This window comes from Mizuhopecten yessoensis, unplaced genomic scaffold, assembly GCF_002113885.1.
Source record: "Mizuhopecten yessoensis strain PY_sf001 unplaced genomic scaffold, ASM211388v2 scaffold10933, whole genome shotgun sequence".
Lineage (NCBI taxonomy): Eukaryota > Metazoa > Mollusca > Bivalvia > Pectinida > Pectinidae > Mizuhopecten > Mizuhopecten yessoensis.
The window spans coordinates 521,246-542,476 of record NW_018408794.1 but is presented as its reverse complement, the minus strand read 5'-3'; the positions used below and the strand labels follow the sequence as shown (position 1 = coordinate 542,476).

At 36.7% G+C, this 21,231-nt stretch overlaps 1 protein-coding gene across 2 annotated transcripts in view; it reads left to right on the top strand.

Moving 5' to 3' along the window:
• Positions 1–18,855, top strand: part of LOC110463832 — a 28,646-nt gene extending 9,791 nt beyond the window's left edge. For both annotated transcript variants that reach the window (XM_021518717.1, XM_021518716.1), the window contains exon 2: positions 16,601–18,855. In XM_021518717.1, coding sequence (XP_021374392.1) covers positions 16,619–18,694 — 2,076 coding nt within the window. In that variant the 5' untranslated portion in view covers positions 16,601–16,618 and the 3' untranslated portion in view covers positions 18,695–18,855. The remainder of the gene's footprint in view (positions 1–16,600) is intronic.
• Positions 18,856–21,231: the final 2,376 nt, after the last annotated feature.

Sequence of the window (21,231 nt, the reverse complement as noted above, 5' to 3'; positions counted from 1 at the left end):
TCGGATGGTTTTATATCTGGTATATGGTAGTGTAATATGTCGGAACGGTTTTATATCTGGTATATGGTTGTGTAATATGTCGGAATAGTTTTATATCTGGTATACGGTAGTGTAATTTGTCATATCAAACCCAGCCATCCTCCTTCAACATGGTTGTTATTTTGATGTCGCCGGTCTCGTAGAGAAGGTCGTGACCAATCGTCGACTTTTATCTCGGATGAAAACATGGTCACTCAAGTTGATATTATCATTTCCTTTGAACTACATCCTCGAAATTCCCAGGGTGACGCCCCCCTACGTTCTCTGCACGTGAGCGTACAGAATGTAACCCCTGAAATTTCGAGGATATTTGAACTATAACCTCAACACAAGTTGCCACTGCGAGAGATAATAGCTCGGTAAGCGTTATTGAAAATATCAGTTTTTGCCATGACAATATATCCGAAAACATTCGTAAGCAAAACGTGTATATGCCGTCAGATAAACGTCCCATTTAAGACTAATACCGTTTCGATAAACATGTCCAGTTACATTTGTACGTTGGGGAAGTAATTGAACATTTTCTCGTCTATCCGGAATGTGTCGCTTTGAAACAGATGGTTTGCAAATCAAGTACCAAATGCCCTTGTTTGATTCACATTCGGGAAATTACAAAAAGTGAAGAATCTAAATGTCAACCCCAGGTGCTCGAGGTTACGTTCTAACGGAAATGCATAACGGAAGACATGACGGTATTCGGAGTTTTCCGGCGAAAATTGACAGATATCGATTTGATGGATGAAACAGAAATGTCTGTTGGATTTTTTTCTGTATCATAAAACGATAGTTTCTCCCGTAGGATTGTAATATATATGAAACGTTGTACATTTATCTATTAATAGGTAAGTGGTATCGTAAAATGTATTGGACATCCGGTATACTGATTGCTGAGGTTCTTAGACCTTTGTTTCTCTGCCAGTGGATACAGTATCTTTGTCGGCTGTATTTTCAGTCCGTCCGTCTGTCTGTTTGATATCACCGTGTTTTTCAGTGTCAGGTAGTGTTCCGTGTCATAATCTGTCATAATGTTCGTCTATGATTCAGTTAGTCTTTCCGTCCGAATTCGATCCACGGTACATTGATTACGACTCTGTTTACAAATTAACCCTTATATCTGTAGAAAATACCATTACTCATAAAACAGTTTTACATTCAACATATCTTGTTATTTGATTTGACCACACGGTCCCCGGTAAAAGAAAGCCAGACCTGTATTTAACTGTACATCATGTAGACCTCTACAGCGACCAGGTAATTTATTTTAAAGATGAGACGGACAGTTAAACATTTAAAGAGATTCAAGTCTGTAAAATGTCTTTAAATCATCCCGTGACTATCGTCCGTCACAAGTGACAGTGGCCGCCAAACGTCTATTTTGTTGTCGTCAGAGTTACAAGGCGAGAGACGTTTTCCACAAAAGGAATAATGGCCGAGATCACCGTCAGTAAAAGATAAATGAAGTGTCTTTTCATTGCATCGTGTGTCAAAAATCTTAACATCCTGACACGCCATACAATGACATAGGTTGATATATCTTTCGGATCGCGTGTGTTTCACGGAAGGTCGTTACGTTTAAAAGCACAATAGCCAAAGACAAATAGTCGTGCAATATTAATGTATCGACACCTTCTGATCCAATTGGTTAACATTGGGTGGTTAGCTGATTGATGGTTACTGAAGATACGGCTAGCTGATTTATGGCATATGTTGATTTCACACAGATCGATAGAATTCTCAATAATTTATTACCTGTACGATATGTTATCTTATAGGTAACTCAGTATGAACGACCCTATTCTCTTACAGGTCAATATTTCTGCTTGATATGACGGAGTTCAAACATAGTTGATAATCTCGAAAGTGCAGATACCGTGAAAGGCGTTTAAAGATTGCTATCAGAAGGTTTTATGCTGCTTTATGGCCGCGATTTATGCTAGAGTTCTCCCCCTTACTTTTTATCATCAGCAGCAAAAACAGGTGTATCTGAGAGTGATATAATGTTATCATTGCATTAATTATTGTACATATTTCTAGTGAGTCACCAACTTATTACTGAAGTCCGAATAACCATCGATGAACGATATTTTACATTTCTTTTTCACAGTTTGGAACTCTCCTGACCGGGAGGTGCACGTCACAGTACACAGTAATGTACATGTAGCTTATAGCTGCGCATATCCTTAAAGTTCGATATTACTTAGTCAAACTGAGGCGACCAGCACGTATTCCTTGGAAAATCTGTTTGGAAAACGTTATGTTCGTTTGTATCGCTGTTACAGTAATGTCAGTAATATCCGCACCTATACAGAGACGAGATTTTGAATAATATAACTGTAGTAACAGGTATTAGGAGAATTAATTGTTTCGATTTTTCTCATTTCTTGAAATACTGAAACAAACGACAACATGCAGCTTAGTTTTATGTTTTCTCTGTATATTTCTGTGATTTACATGTTAGTTTTTTTCTCAGGAAACCCGACAAAATTGTAATTAATTCATTGTCAGGCTTCATGTTTAATTGCTTCTGTTTTTAACGAGTTCAAGGAAAAACGCGTCTTGTGTAAATACGAAAGGTCATGTTTGATTTCATGGTGGAAATTGGGCAGGGATCAGGTTGGTCAATATCGTAAAACATTTTCCGCTACACGTTCTTGAGCGATAAAATAACAGTGTAGGGCCATTTTAAAGTACAATTTCCTTTTGAAGTTTGTGACAACAATAGATCGTTACAAAAATATAGAGAATATCAGGTTCCAATTTTAAATAAAAATGAAAGTTATGTCTAAATAAGTATGGCCTTAACACGGTACCTTGTCGACCCCGCCAACAAGGGGAAATGTCCCTGTAAACTGATAAAGGACTCTTGGATGGATGGTGTGAACGTAAACAAAGTAGGATTTTATTGTTATTGTGGAAGGAGCAAACCTTAATTTATAGAATGTGCCATCGGAAGGCTTAATGGGTGTTGGTTCTTCTATCAACTTTCTCTCTTTCTTCGGAAATGCCCTTAGCCATCGTCTCGAACGTATTGATTCTCATTGTACGTGTTTATGAATCCGGAGATTTATACAGATATCGACAAGGTAATTGCCACTATCACCCACGTTATTGTATAGTGACAATAGCCTCCGACGGATTTACATTATAATTACATCATCATCTCGTCATAATTACAACATGTTTTCAGGCAGTTTGTGAGTGTATTCTGTAACTATGAGACCATGCATGGACGCTGTGCGCGTGGTCTCACCAGTGTTAAAGTCACGTTGGGAAAACTACAGTAAAGCCGGGCCACTTGATAAAATTACTCTGTGTATCTGAAACTATAAAAAACGACGTTATAATATATGAAACCGTCGGTTTTTAACCCTAATGATTCAAATGGTTGGTCGAAAGATAATAACCTGCAGTTCCTGAGTGGTTCTATAAGTAGGGCAGATTCAGTATTTAGACTCGTCCGTAGATCCAGTACTTAGACTCGTCCGTAGATCCGTAGATATTCTGGGATCGTTACTAATGCAATCGATTATGTTGAAAAGTAAGATTATCATGAACGAAAAGTTTGCATATAGAACATGGAATGCAGTTTAATATTTATTTTTTTCCATTACACGTACCAAGAATAATAACACAGACCATAACATATATCGAAGAAGACGGGACAAATGCGACCTTTTTTTAATACTTTGGGAGATAATTACTACACCTCCACTTTACTCGAGCCTAATCCTGTCCCACTTAATACGTTTTTTGATTTTATTTTTGTTTTTGTTTTGTCTGTTCTTGAAAATATGAAAGTGAATTCCACAAACCTAAACCTTGGTACTTTAGTCATCGTATCGCCGAGTCATTTCAGAAAAATACCCAAGTATATTTATTCTATTACCATATAAAGTACATGTATATACTGTATATATTGCTGCAAATCGTTCACATTATTGAGAAGTAAGAAAGCTAAATACATTGGAAAGACGTCCAGCTACTGTTGGACACACCATGGATTCCTTACTGCCATAGACACGTAATACCACAACACTAGTTACATTAGGGAACCAAGAGCACGTGGCCGGATTGTGCAGAAACCCGTCAATGATGGTTTGCATTAAATCACTAGTATCGCTATTGATTCTGATCAGCTTATATCTGCACGTAATTGTTTGCATGAATTACACAGTAGCAACAAAAGGTCTTACGGGACAGCTAGTAAGACAATAATAACCAGTGGGAATCTCAGTTCGCATTCACTGCGGTTTATTGGTCTTAAACAGTTCCGGTGGCATGACATCGATTATACGGGCGATTGATTGGTCATCAATGTTTGGACATGTGTCTTGTTTAAATATTTACTGCTGTCTTTTCACTAGTGCACAACAGGGATTGTGATGACATTGTCGAGCTGTTATGTGAAGTTATGATTCATTAAATAAATATACGTTGTCATTATCTTCCAATTATATGCACAGGGACAATATGTTTTGGATCAATTCCGGCCACAATGAGATTTATTTTGTAAAGTGACCACGTGGTTGAAATATGTGTTGACATATATCACCGCAATGCCTACTACGGACACTGCCACCGTGTATCCGCCGAAGTTCCGGTGATAATGGTTCGATTATACTGTGTGGTGATTGGTTAAATATTTGTTGACAAACACGGCCTTCTGTTGTTAGATTTCATTAGTTTCTCGGACAGATAGAGTTGTGGACTGTTCGCTTTATAAAGCATGTCGTCAGATTATTGATTTAGTGTTAATCGACTTGGCGTTCCAATGTGTGCAAAACTAATTGGCGAAATAATCTATTCAAAGCAAGCTAAACAGTGTACCGCCTTGTGACCGCCGTCTTTGTACCGTTCACACTCCGCGTACACACATGAAAATACGACACTCGAGTATTGGCATTACGTGTACCGGCACGATATCGCTCGCCAAATTCTGTGCTTCATCATTTTCATCACGAATAAGACATTCCTATACAATTACGTCATGTCCTTTAGAGTGGATGTAAGTGCCATATATTTTAACACAGAAAGTGCATTAAAACTCTTGAAAATCGCATCTGGTATAAGTACAAAGAAATCCTGATTTACAACAGATTTTGCTAAGGTATAAGTTCACTTGAATTATTACAATGTGAAATTTTGCTTCTTAGTTTGTGTTTTAAATTAATTTAATTTTGTAAATTCAACAACCCGTTCTCCATGAAATATCCGCCCCTTGCAATGCTATTTATATCTAGCGAAACGTTATGCCGTGTAAAACTGATGACTTCTATTATACGTATCAGATACTTGTAAGCACGTGCAAGTGATTGTTTGACGAAAAACATGTTGATGCGTTTTAGTGTCAAGAAAGTATTTTTTTGCTAGTAATCTCTTTAACCGGACAAACACTACCGTAAAGCAGAATGAATCCTCAAGTAACTGCTCTCTCCCATAATTGGGGTGATATATTTGGCTAATTTCACAATTTTCCCACTACCCTTTAAATTGATTGCATCACATACATTTAGGCTACTCCTTGAGTCTTCACTGTTGCCAATAATCGGTATACGTTTGGTTTGGTTTAGTATTGTTTAACGTCCTATCAACAGCTATGGTCATTTAAGGACGGCCTTCCCTGTGTCCAAAATGCATGCGTGTGTGTTTTGGGAGGCTGCGATATGTTCGTGTTTGTCTCCTTGTGATAGCGCGGAACTGATGCTTACTTTATAGTGCTACCTCACTGAAATATACTGCCGAAGACACCCAGCAGGACCCCCATCCGGTCACATTATACTGACAACGGGCGAACCGCTCCTAAATTGCTGAGCGTTAAGCAGGAGTAGAAATTACCATTTTTACAAACTCTGGTATGTTTCAGCCAGGGGACACAACCCAAAGCCTTCTTCACAGGGGCGAACGCTCAATTTATAAAGACCAAAAGTGAGGCATTGTCAAGGGAGACATTAAGAAGAAGTAAGATAAGATAAGATCACTCGCCTCTTACGATCATGCAATGGGAGCGGTAGGTACAATTCTTACGCCCTACCTGTAGGTACAATACTTACGCCCTACCTGTAGGTACAATACTTACGCCCTACCTGTAGGTACAATACTTACGCCCTACCTGTAGGNAATACTTACGCCCTACCTGTAGGTACAATACTTACGCCCTACCTGTAGTACAATACTTACGCCCTACCTGTAGGTACAATTCTTACGCCCTACCTGCAGGGAATTTATCGGTAAACACACAATACTTCAAGTTTTCTTAACTTCTTCTTTAACGAACTTAAGGGGCAAAAGTATTGACTATTGTTCATTATCGACAACATATTCTTTTATATATTCCTTTTTGAATACACTATGAACAATAGATCAGAGGATAACAATAGATCAGAGGATACACGCAGCCTTAATTGAAATATTGCTTTAATAAAGTTTCTATATTTAGAAATGTTTCTATTTCATTTTCCAATTATTGTCAATTTTGTACGAAGTGACCGCTGTACAAAAATATCCGAAAGCTTACAAAACAGTATTTTCTTACAAAGTGTAATTAGTTTGGACCGTTATTACTACATTGTAAGACATGTATCGGTACCAACTCTACCGAAAACACCTTCTGTCCAAACCTATCCAACGGTAGCTACATGCATATTTTATTAAAATATGTTTCTCTGTCTCTTCGGGTTGTTGTTGATCGTAAGTAGGTAATGTAGGGGTCTATTTACATCGAGACATTGATATACCTCCATAATAACCAGCTAAACAAATACTTCCGTTGGCTGATTGCTAGGCCTATAGAGAATTACGTTATACATAATTCAGCTAGAAAATTGAAACTATTCATCGTTGTCAATACATTCCTCACTTTTATTGATCAACACATCGCTGGAAAAGTTAACAAAGAAAATGTAACGCCATTTTAACAATAACTATAGAAAAGTTAAACAACCAATCTGGTCACTCTCTGACACAAAGTACTTGTCAGCTTCCTGGTCCGTTATCTTATCGGATCCATTTAATATACTGGCCAATGTTTCTTTAAATATATATAAAAATCATGTTTGTATTCAAATCATTGTCTTAAGTTCCTAAACGTTTAGTTTTGTGTGTTTGAATAATTTGTTTTACATATTTTTTTCCTGTTTTAAAAAATGTTAAGCTAACCAGGCTGTGTAAATCAGTGTCTGTTTGGTAAACACAAGATCACTTTATCACTTTTACAGACTAGAAAATAACGCTATACAACACTCAGACTATTTTGTGAATAACAATATGACAACAAAATTAGAACAAAAATCAAAAATTTCGATCACGTGTTTACTATGAAAAGGAAACTTATTAAGATGACAAGCACGTGCTGTCTTTTGTGTGTTTTACGTCATCGTTTTTTTCAGCTTGTTGTCTGTAGATTTAAATCCCAGGTTTTTGTTATCAGATAGCGAAGAACGGGAGGGAAGGGTAAGAGGGCTAAGTGTTGAAAAGATAATTTGAGATTCAATAACGAAATTGAGGAAGCGATATGAAATTCACATGTCCTGTACAAAATCATGTCTAGTTTCTGTCAAGGTGGTGAATGCTCATTCGCTAGGAGGGCTGGGGGACTACAACAATATGACAGTTTTAACTATGTAGTCATAGGACATGTTTTAAGTATTTTGGGTGACGCTTTTACCAGGAGGTGATTTAAACCCCTTACATGACTAATATTACTCTCTACACGTCAAGATACCCACTGTGACAAACTTGTCAGACTGGAACCCGTCTCTAGAATATTTAGAAAAAAAATAACTTTTGTTAATTTTGATCACTTGGAGGAAGATAAGCTATAAGTAAAATGCAGTTGAGAAACTCTTCATAAAAGTTTAGGGACTGGAAGCCAGTCTAGGTCCTTGTGATCAAGACGTGTTCGGGTACAAGTCCTAGTGTAACATTTCACACCAATCTCTCAATCTCTTCACGTGCTGTTGTAAAGGACATGAACGGTTTCTCCACTCAAAGCACGATACAGAGGATAAAAGTAGCTCATGTTTATTTGGTAAATAAATAGACGTCATTTTATCTAAAGACAACAGTAAAGGGTGCACGTGTTTCACATGAATCGTTCGCTCCAGAGACGCACGAACAATAAACTGGAGGAGAGTTACATGATAGGTTGGGGCTTGAAATGTTTACCACGTATTTTAGTGTTCCAGATGGCCGTCCGTGAATTTTCATGTTTTCATTGTTTTAAGATGAAGTAACGGAAACCTTTGTTTGAAACCTTGTCGACTTTATGAGGTCGTAAGGTCAACATAAGGTATTGATAACCGAAAATACCGATTGGCATTTTTTCACGTAATCCTTTGCTATGCAGTATGCGTAAAAATTGGCTAGATTGTAATTTCTAAACAATCATGATGCTCAAGATGTACAGTAATATAAATTTTGTGAAAAATATAAGTTTTGCAGATGTAACCGGCCGTTTTGTTTTACTCTTTAGAATCTATACGGTTTTACTAAAACTACTTAGATATAGATCTTAAAAAAAAGAAGAAACATAGTTCCGAGTTATAACGTAACATTGAACAGCTGGGATGTACACGGGGTTTATAATTACGGGTAATGTAGAACCTCTGTACAGTCGAGTACTGTAGTATCTGTAGTAGAGGCACATCCCTAATGGCTACATGTCCAATCCGTCTGACAGGACTTAAACAAGTTAACTGCACAGTGATTGGCATTTTATGTCAGGCCAGATAAAATCTGTACGCGTTTTGTATACAGTAAAAAATGAAAACAAAATATGTTACTGCGCCGTAAATGTTTTCTGTTTATGTTATCGACAAAAGAGATCTTTAATTTGGCGGAGACATGCCCAAAGCGTGTAACGTTTAATTGTTTCAGTGGAAAGCAGCAATGTACTTTTACAAATAACTGGTCAATTGGATACTGAAAAAGATAAACTGTTAAACCAAACTGATGTTTATCTTGAAAACACATAAAACATTGAGTACTCAAATTGAAATAGGATTTATGTCAGATTTCTGGTTTAACGATTATTCTAAGTTCAAGAAACCCGTATGTACACGTGCGTCGTATACATCATCCAAGTCTGACGTCATTATATCTTTAAGAATAACTTGACATGTTCCCACTGATTGAATGAATTTTAAACCCATTTTTTCTGACGTCATTGCTTTTGCGGTCAAGCTAACGTCATCAATTTTCTTAATGATGCGTGGTTATATTATTTGTAATCTGACATCAATGAATTAATCACTTGTTTTAAGGTTATAGTATTTGTGATGTTAAGTCTTTTATTTAAAAATAAAAATGTGACCTTATGTCACTTCATGACCGTTTTGTTGAAACATTGCTAGATATGATATGACGTAACTTGTTTTGAAGTTTTAGTATTTGTTAGGTGACATCACTTATTTATACTCGTGATATAATATTAATGTTATTAATGTAGTAATTACTTCTTGCCTGGTTATGACACCGATGTGTCTAAATCTAACTTTTGTAAAATAGTCATTGTTTATATCATGTATACGTATTTGAGCTCAGACTTTGATACAGATCTGAAACAACATTCAAATTTAGTTTTAAGGCATGAATTATCACCTGAACCCGGAGCATGATGACTGAAGTGTGTTGTTTTGTGTCACAGGGATCCTCACACGGTACAACTTTATCTATCGCTCTACACGAGCGAAATACAAATGTACAACTAAATGAACAGAACTACCATAGTGATTAACATTCAATAAAAATGTTTGGTAATTCAAAAGGAAAATACAAACACCAGTAATAATACACACATTTATACTGATAACGTAAGATGTGTTATCGTCAACTTCATGTTCTGGGAACTAATTATCACAAAACTCTTTATTTGATCACATAATGATCTTGTAAATCAAAAACAAGTTCCTCCTTTGATTAATTAATGAAGATTTCATACAAAGATCAGCTCATTTGTAGCCACGGCACATGTACGCCGTCTAGTGTGTGACGGCTGAAATACATTTCATCTGTTTTCAAAACAAGACTGCCACAACCTGTGACCTGCGTTCAGAGACTTGTTCTAAAAGGCATACTGAACTTAACTGTTAACTTAACTTAACTTTTTTTATTGGTGAAAACAAACCCATATAAACGTTAAAGATTTGTTATGAAATGTTTAACTTTTCTGATTGAACGTTGACTCAGAATACACGAACCAGTAGAAACAGAGAAATACGACAACTTGAATTCACGAGATATATACTAACAAAGCTTAAACGACGTACACATCGGGTAAACATACTAAAGCTAATTAATCAACATGTAAGTTGTAACACAGAAGGCGATTAAGTTGCTACAGGCCTGTTAGTTAGTATTGTATTTTGTGAAGCTTTTCATGTAAACCTTTGGTGATGAAATACCACGTGACCGTGCCGGAAGCGGAAACACGCTATTGGCGCCCTTTCATTGAACAAACTACAAAACAGTCTTTCACTTACAATGGACCGTCATACCTTAGCTGTGTAGTAGGTTCATCTTCATTTATATTTAGTGAAAGCTGTCGCTACTGCTCCGAGGTATCTTGTGATCTCCAGCTGATTCTTAATTTATTTCATTTCACCTACAGCAGTTAATATAACGCTGACAAACGCTGTTTTTAACAAGGGATGTCGTGAGAGTACAATGAATCAACCGTGAATATCAACGACCCGTAAAGAGGTACCGACAAAAGTTGCGTCCGACTCCGGGAGTCGAACACACACCTACCGGCATATCGGGTAAAGAGTGTAGCAGCTTTGAAATTGGGGTTATAAATAGGGAAACAACCGAATTTCTTTTGATGTAATGTGTGACCCTCACGTTTAATTATATAAATGTAAGAAGTACGTGTTCTGATCTGTCTTTGACAGCATTAAGCCATTAGCGCTACTTGATACGAAATATACAATCTTAAAAGACTTTCCTGACATGCAGGTCCACAAAGTTTTTAAGTGCGCATATTTTATCTGGAGATAGTTTTGCATTCCTGAGAGGTTTTCCTTGGATGTGTCATAAAGATACTTAATTATATTTTTGTACATATACGTTCGTAAGATACCGATGTCAATTTATTACTCATCAGACATCGGGGTTAATAGGTACACTCATGTGATACAGAGGCAAAACACACGACACTATCCACATATCTATATAATGGCCGTGGGAGAAATGTGTAACCCCTACTACTACACTAAATTAAGATAAATTGGAAGTTATCTGACCCCTGTGCTGTATCACACTAGCGATCATATGCGGTATCAAGTGCGTTTTTAATATATAACCACTGGACCTTGACTCCACAAATAATCTACACAGGTTTCTCTGCACTGTAATATGTACAGTAATGTGTAATAACATGTTTTAGTTAGAAACATGCCTCAATTATACCAAATTTATGTTAATACTTTAAAATGTTGAATTTTTACTCTACTTTTTTACAATGTCTAGTATAATTATCGTATTCTACAATGTACCCTGCATCAACCCTCGACCCTCGGACTGGTATGGAGCTCTCGGGGTAATACAGGGGGATATGGAAAGGGCCATTTAATAGCCTCTTAGTAACGAATTCACGTTGAAAGCGAAACTGTTTTTTCTTTTCTTTAATCGTTCATGTGTAAATGGTACCAAAGTCTCGTTTTATATGAAATTAATAAATTCAATATCACATGAACACCGTGTCAGACCCTCTATTTATTAATGGGAGAAAGGTGTTTTATAAAATCCTATATGTAATCGGCACTTGATGCCATCCTTGTCGTTGTAAGGCACACTCTCTGGTCTAACGTGTTTTACTATTTAACGTTGAAATATAATACATTATACAAAACTTCATTTCAAATTAAATTTCATCATTAATAGCCAACTCATAATCAACACGTGACATATTAACGTGAATTGGTATACTTTTGATATTAGTTTTAATAATTTCTGCATATGAAAACAATTAAACTTTATTTTGTAAATAACTCAGTTATAAAAAAAACATGTGTTTTTACCGAGATGTATTTAGGTTATTTATTATATAATTCACGTCCAACACGTGCGTGCATGAATTTGATTTAAACCAACTATCCTACATACCTACATACATTTCAACGTAATGGTTACACATTGTCTTTGTTAATAGTTGCTTTTACTTCAAAACCCATGTACTGCTTTACCGCTAAATATATATACATTATATCAAGCGCCTGGGATACAGTGTTCAAAACGCACGCGCTTGATTCAGACGATGACGCGGTATTTCGATTCAAGTTTTCGAAACATATAAGTAAATTATGGAGATTTATTACACAGAGTTATGCATGACACCATTTACTCGCTATGTTGGCAACCTTCAAAGAAACGCAGATGACCTGGATATGAGCTGTTTCAGGGGTCGAGGCGTAATGACTTAATTCGCCGATAACTTCCTCTCGGTTATCGCATATATAGCTCCTAAATTACGTTTATATCAAATATGTTTTTAGATTGACTGACATAATCTATTTTTAGCATTGCATTCATGTACACTGTGTGTGATTACGTGTGATATTTTCGGTTTCGAGGTCTGCTGTGTCCTGATTTTGACATTTGATTCAAGTTAAGATTCACATGTCAATCTTCCCAATGAAAATATGTATGTATTATATCGAGAAAGAATCTATATCGGATTTTAAAGATGAGATTCGGAATGATTCGTCAATGAAATCGAACATAAAACCCTAACAAACCATTTAATAAAATCACATTGCTATCAACTTACTCGGCTACAGTCTCCTTACTGTTTGTAAATATTGTGAAAACTGTAAATATCTCATTTTTGAAACCAATGAGTCGAAAGAACATCGTCTGCCAAACAGTACCCGGAACGTCTTTACAGTGTAATAGAAAGAAAACACTATTGTGATTCAACTACGTGCATTTTGCTCTTCTAGTTTGGCAGATAGCCGATAGGTGTCTCTGAATTTGAATAAGTGTCTCCACTTTCCTAAAAACAACATTTTATGGATTTTTACCTATGTTCAAGTTCAAGTTCTTTATTACCTTGGGTATTTTTAAATATTTACAGACAATACAATACAATACAATACAATACATACAATACATGTCCAATATCAGCAATGTACAAACAGTACAAATAAGTTAATTGGTTCTTCTTATAATTGCCGCTGTTATATATTTGGCCAAATTGACTAGTTCTTTTGTGTTATTTACATCAAATAATTTTATCATATTAAACATATATACTTGTTTTTTTACATAGTAATTTTTCAAAAACTTAACACGCAAATCCGAATAACATGGACTGAAACTCATTTTCAACATCATTTAAATTACATACAGTACACACTCTAAGACTATGTTCAATATTTTGATATCTTCCTTTTCTATATTTAAATTATGAGCAGATAACCTAATTTTTGTAATATCTTTCAAATATTCACTAGCTAATGGTGTTCTTAAGTAACACTGTAAATCATTGAATGTACCAATCCCTTAGGCTGTATGTATTGTGGTACGGGTTTTCGTTCCAGAATATTGGGAGATAACAATTGGACTATAATATTGACTATGTTAGTCATCGATAGATATATATTAATATCGCAATACGGTCCAAAGCTTGGGGCATTGATTAAAAGTACTCGAATTTGAAATTCAGAGCATCGTAGTAATTTGAAATGCATAACCCACAAATGATTTTAATACCAAAGTTGTGAAACACTTAAACATCATCATGCATTCTTCGTCAGGTGTGTAACTATTTGTACAAGACACAGGTCAATTCGTGTGTTTACAAAACCTGTACAATGACAGTATACCAATACCGCGTTAGATTGATCCACGGAAGAACAATGTGATGTTCTAGAATAATAACGATTACACCGTTACAACCTAGCTACACCATGGTGTAGTGTCCTCGTATGATACGTTAGTGTAGGTAACCCAAGTTTGGTGACCTGTATAACAATGTACATGTAAAAGCTTCACCTTGTTAGAAAAAAACGAGATATGGCAGAACTATTAGCATCGTCACGAAGACGATTGCAGTCCTTATACTCCGGTAGTCTTGAAGTTTTCGTTTTAGCGTTAACTATGCCTAAAATTTGCTTTGGTTATTTCCGGTTACCCTGCTTGGCTACTTCCGGTAACCCCGTTTTGACCCTCGATGTCAGCAGAATTCTAAGACGAGGGGATTCTCATTTACTAGGTTCATGCGTCATAACTGATGAGAGTTTACGGTTTTAAAATTCCAAGCAATGTGCCTAAATTTTCTTCTTACTTTTACATTACAATTTGTCTAACTCTTCATCTACATATGAGCAAATAGCAGACATATGTATCGGTCTATATAAAAAGACTATTTCTAATCCTACTGAACGACAATACAATGTTCCAACTGTTAGCGCACAAAAGCCCGGCATATTGGGCGTGTTATAGCGTTGTTAGAGCAGCACACTTCCGCTTACATTAACGGTCTTGTTCATGTTGGAGAGAAATGTAAACAATGGAGAAACAAAAGAGTCTACTTTTTATGTTACACGCCCGATTTTGTATTACACGTTTCTGTGAATGGAATGTCAATAAACGACACACTGGATGTCACTATGTCATCAAGTTTAAACCCAGCACTTCAGACGTTTTTATCGTCGCTATCTAAATTGGTCTCTTTTATTATAACACATAATAGAAAAGCTTGGGCGAGGGTAGTCGACAATAGTATTGGTGCAAACATTTTATTTTCGGATGGCCTCGAGTGAACAAACTATATGTACTTTACTTGAGCGTCAACGCGCTAAATCGTTTGATTGTACTAACATAAATGAACAGTTTCTTGATTCATATTTGTCAAATGCTAAAACTTTGAAGTCTTATGATGGAAAAATAATGAAATCATACCATTTACAGGAGACCTGAACGTGAAAAACAAAACCTAGGACCAGGTGACGTCACTCTTTCCTGGAATACTTTTATTATACCCTTTTAATTCCTCCCGTCAAACATCTGCCCTCCATTGCACTTAAATAACAGCAAGATATAAACGGAACTTTAATTTTCAATATTCTGCATTTCGTGGTTCATCAGACAGCATCATCAACGTTATACACATGCAGTGTTAAGACGCGTATAGGACCGCTATCCGAGAGAGCATCGTAACGTGCACAGCCCGTGCAGAAATATTTACGCCTACCGAAACAATAGCCACGTGCATATTAAGGATACCGGGACGATAGCCACGTGCACCCCTGTATCCTCCCTTTACTTCTAGCACAAGCTTAATGATCAAGACTACATGTTACATGTACAGAAGCTCGTGACGATAGTCCGATATTACTTTAATGAGCGATATAACTGGTATCATTAAGCTGCTTATCTGTCGATCACTGAAAAGATAACGATCGATTGTTTATGATGGCAGTTTTAAAAACAAAATCGCAAGACTGGAACAAGTTAGTTTCCGTGTAAAAATGAAGCCCCCGCCCCCCTCAAACTGGGTCCGAAGTGCCTGTTCTTCGAAAAAACATAAAGGAGACCTACTACCAATTGATCTTCATTTGTACATTGTTTTAAACATTGCATTGATGCTTTTATAATTACTGTTTTAGTACTTATATACTGAAGTCAGCAGACTTCAGATTCCTCTTTTATTCTGTTCTCAGATTTTTTACCCTTTTTTTATCCTGACGTTGTTTTTGTTTCATCTTATCAGCTGTCTAATCAACTTATCAAAAGGCGATGACCCTGTACATAAGTACACGTGTGGACGCTTAAGCACATCAGTAGAACGTTTGACTGTCACACGAACTTTGATGTTATAGTTGGTCCATTATATACATAAAACAAGTAAAACAGCACACGAGAAGGTGATTCACGTCCGTTTGCTGAAAAATCCACTCGTGTATAGGACTATAAGTGTAGGGAAATACGATTGTTTGTTTCCCTGCAAGAAGTCATGTTTCGCAGGCTCCGAGTAAGGGAAATCTGACCGGGGAAACTCAATAGTCAATGTAGTCTTGAAGCAATCTAAAAACCTCAAATGCAATTGGTACATCTCCACATCAAAGCGAATATAAACGAGAAATTTTAAGAAATGCATTAACACTTTTCTTACAGTCATCAAAACAAAAGTTAGAGGTCAGTTCCAAATGTTATGACTGGCCATGATATGTAAATTAATATAATCAGTATTTGTGACCTCTGATTAAAACACAAAAGTCTGTAGAATAAACATGCAGTAGGTTCGTTATAACGAGCTCGGGATGTGTAATCGCCGTGTAATATCCTAGTTATATATGCTTGCAACCGCGTGTCTAGGGGTGTATTTATGTATCTCGAACACATTAACATCGCATCTTTATGAGCCTGTTAGTGTCGAGATAAAAATAGGTTGTAAAAATACAATGTTTAGTACGTTTGTTTTATCAATGACTCGTTGTTATTATAATTGCAGCTTAGAAATTACTTGACAAAATATTTAAATTAATATTTTATATTTATAATTCGATCACCATCATGAAATGACAAATTAATAAATGTATTTATTGCATTTTTTTTCCAGATTGACAACGGATCAAAAATGAAGAATACAATGATTGCCGCCTACGTCCTTTTGACCTTGACCTTGATGGGTTCTGCGCAGGCTGACTGTGTATTTCCATTTTACTTTATGCATATTCCTTGGTACTATAAGATTGCAGCGAGCAAATCAGTGAGAACAAAGGTAGTGTTCACGAATAACGATGTGACATTCATCTGGCAACAGTTGCCAAGTGATTACATCATCAAAAGTGAGACATATGATTGTGAAGAAATGGCAGAAATGAATAAATTTATTTTGAAATCATTTGATGATGACGGAATTATGGTGTATAAATGTTTGGAAGTCATCGAACGGAGTAAATCAATCATGCAATTTCGGGAGTCAAAAAGTCAGGCAACAAAATCCCCGTCCCTATGCAACCCGGAGAACCTCGTTTTGGATCCGTGGCTCGTGGTGTCATACAACAACATAGAATCGGACAATTCGCCCTGTCCGTTGAACGCTGGTTACAACATGAAAATTGCTGACGGTAATGGCAACGATCATGGCTGTAACTTTATGGACCTACCTATGCGGTTCGAGAGTGATTGTTTAGCAGGTGAAGGGATGGTTTTGAATTTCCGTAAACACGAATGTACTAGTTTCCTATCAACTGAAATTCTACAGAAAACCATCTGTGTTACACACTGGGTCCAGGGCAGCTTTATGTTTACCATAGTCCGAAAACACGAGAGTGGGGATATTTGGTGTTTACGGTTCCCGAGTCGGAGGTTAGGGAAAAACGTCAAGGTGGAACTATTTACTGATATTATATGTCCGGACGATTCACCCTCCAATCACAACATCAAATTCTTCACTCTTTATCTCGAAAAAATAGTCCAGATGGAGTTATGTGCGGACGAATATTCACAGTGCTCGCGTAAACCTTGTATGTCATACATCCGTGATCAGTGTCACAAATCCTGCGGGAAATGTATGGTCGACGAACCGCTACCAATATGTTCATTTCCAAGGCGATTTCGAGGGGAATGGTATCTGGGAAGCTCACAAACAGAAAACATAAACATTTCCGAGTCTGTTATGCAAATTGGATCGATCGGTCATTTCAAATGTGTCGCTTTTGCAGATTCACCACCATCAAAAGAACGAATATATACGACAATATCACTGTTTGAAAATGGCTGCCGACCGCGATACACTTGTTTGGATTTAAAACGGATAAGTCCGTCCGTTATTGGGTTTTCCATTAGTCAGAGTTTTGTGTGGCCCCTCAATGACGACCGGCCCGGTGAATCGATCTGCAGCAAAGAAAGGTTTGAACCCGATGATGAACCCATTGGTGATCGATACCGATCGTTTCCAAATGCAGCAAAGCCAATACTTCCGGTTTCTCGGAGTCTTGTGCCTACACCGTGTCATCTAAAATCCGTGCATAATTACTATGCGCAGATTAAAAGCGGAACCGGATGTAGAGGCAGAATGTACCAGGATTGTAAAAATTCGTCACTCATTCGCATGGAGTTCAACAGATGTCGTACTCAACAAGAACCGTTAAATTTCATGTGCGTCGCAACTTTCAAAGGAAGATATTGGGAGAAACTACTTATCCTGGTAAATCTTAACAATCTGTACGACTCAAAGTGCCTGGCGTTTACGTCACTAAAGCCCATGGAGGCATTAATGTTACATTCGAGTCAGTGTGATATGTACGCCTGGTCGTACTACGACTCTTCGATACGCTCGGCGTACATGCATTTCCAACTTGAACCGAAAGATGAGACCTGCATGGATATACCTTTCCCTACTACAACAGCACTTCCGGCCATATCCGAAGCAAACAAAATGGTAGATGACACATCTCTCTCTGATAAAAAGCTACCGAACCCTTCCCTGATGAGGGACGGCGTTCCTACCCCAATATACAATATCCCAAGTAAATCAGGGGATTCTAAACCTTCTTCCAAAAATACCGGAGGTTTAAATAAAGGGGAGGTAATAAGTGACTCAGAAAATAATGCGCCAAGATATTTAATGTCGGCCTATTCATTGTTAGTAAGTTTATCTGTTTCTGTATTTGTTCTTATTATTAGGTATGGAGATGAAGGATTTTAGATGTGAAAGAATAAACATGTTATTTTCGTTCATACATGTATTAAAGTTACCGGACTCTATCGATCCTCAGAATCTTGTTGGAAGAATAAATCATAAGACATGCCTTTATACACTTCAAAAATCATAGAATCATATTTCAGACAGTATTTGCAATAAGGATTTTTTTTTTACGTATCAAAACATATTTATATAATTTGTTGTGAAATTATATATTTAACTTATTTTCCTGCGTTGCCATGTAACAAAAATATTTTTATGGCGATATAAAGCGTTATTTCTTATCAGGAAATGAATCTAGGCGCAGCAATCCAATACATCAACTCGGGAAATATCGTAAACCGAAAGATATGCCGGAAATGTCCGAATGGTTTACGTACCACGTGCACCGTAGTGATGTTTCTTGTTCAGATCGCCGTACATACTAATTTTTGTTTTCTATTTTTACATTGACTTTTTGTAGACGTTAAACATATAAAAATGTAAATATCACCCACTCTTTCAAAATATTTCAGAACGAACTGATGTTTGACACGATATTTTGGTGATTTATTTTTATTGCGTGACTTACAATAATGTAGTTCCGTATTTCTATCTTTTTCCGGTGAAGTATCACAACCAGATCACGTGCTACTAACCGCTTCCTCCTTCGGTTTTTTATGTGTTTGCGCATGATACTGCAATCAAATTCTCCCCTTTGCTGTTTCCTTGGACATAAATCTAGAGTTACGTGCTCGGTGGGGTCTGCCCGTTTCCTGTTTAGGGAAACTAGAGATGTTTAGTTCTCAGGATTTGATGGGTTCTCTTGAAGTAGGTATCGGTCTGATGGAAACACAAATATCGATTGAATTCGAGATTCAGAAATAATAAAGCCGACTTACAGTGGGGTTATATTGAAAATATCATGTTTATTCAAGGAATAACCGGGATTATTTGGGTGGTATACGATAAAAACCGAGAAAAATGTGTGCACCTTACATAATATGCAAAGTGTTTCATGCAAGAAGATGAGGTTTTTCGGTTTATAACGTAAACCCCCCAAATGTATTCTCGTTATTCCTCATAGTAAATAAACATATCTAAATGTCTAACAACAAAACAAAACAAATTTTGTACAAAACACAACTTCGCGCTGTTATTTCAAAATATGTAAATATTTTTTGGAAATTTTACATGACGGATATTATACCATTGGTTGGAAGAATAATTGCAAAGGGCCAAATAAGGATACAGTTACAAACATTGTACTTGTCATATTGATGGATAGTACAGGAAACTTTCATCAGATTATCATGTTCTGTTCTAAATTATTGAAACCCTATCATCACGTGATACCGTGTCAGTCAAAGAACATTGCTATTCCATAGTGTCTGATATTTCTGCCAAAATCGGTCACCACGTTTAAAAACGTTTTTTTGTTATCAAATTGAAATACCAAGATAATTTTATCAAGTCTGGCGTGTCACTCAGGCGACTTTGTGTTATTGACCTGATGGGTATAGATCTGCAGTCTGTCAGTGCTGTTCCAGTAGAATAATGAATAGCGTAAGTTGTAAGTGCGGTCACATCAGGATCTGGCCACTGATATAGCTAATGGTATTGCTCACCCCTTTGTTATGAAGACGGGGAGACTCAACTCGAGGGGTAACGTTTTCATGACCAGACAAGTGAAGCTTAACATTTCACCAGAAGGTTTGCTACATTTTCATTGCAAAGGGAAATATGTATTTCTCTCCCACCAATAGTGGACGGGGAAGTAACTAACAGATCAGTTTAGTAAGATATTACTGCAGATCGGCAGACGAGAATCCTCGAGACCTTTTTGGTGTCAACACTAAAGGGTTTCGAAGATTTTCGTATAACATGAGCGTTCCTATTTTTGTGGTGTTCTTACTTTGGTGGCGTTCTTCTTTGATAATCATTCTCGCGGTGTCGCTGATGCTCTCATTTGTTTTTGGTGCTAACTGAATTACATAATTTAAAAGTATATTCGTAGAGGGTAAGGGACGTTAATCAAAATTATGATAGCTCTAATTAATTTTATTTAGTATAGAGGTCTGAATATATCAGTGCACAACAAATCGAATTAATTGACATTCACTTTTACGGACGAAGTTGCATCTCTAACTTTTTCTTGTGAACCATGATTAAAGTCGGCATATACTTGCGCCAAATAAACATGCATGATTTGTGTAACCACGTCAGCATTGATCGTTGCTATTGGCTACCACCGCGTGTCTTCTGTCGCCAGCTCGACTACAAAAATCTATTTTGATCGAAATGATTTGGACATTGTCACTCAATTTACAACGCTTAATACGAGGGAAAAGACAAGATTGCAGGAAATGGGCTGCATTTTTACCATTGATATATCGCTGTCTATTCACGTCAACCACGATATCGCAAAGACTAATTTCCGGATATCCTTAACGCTATTTTGGTTCAGTGGATTATTATCCGACCATCGTCTCATTTCAAATGCATTGGCATGTCATTGGAGGATGCTAATCTTTTCAATTCTTTTTGTTTTAGATCAATCT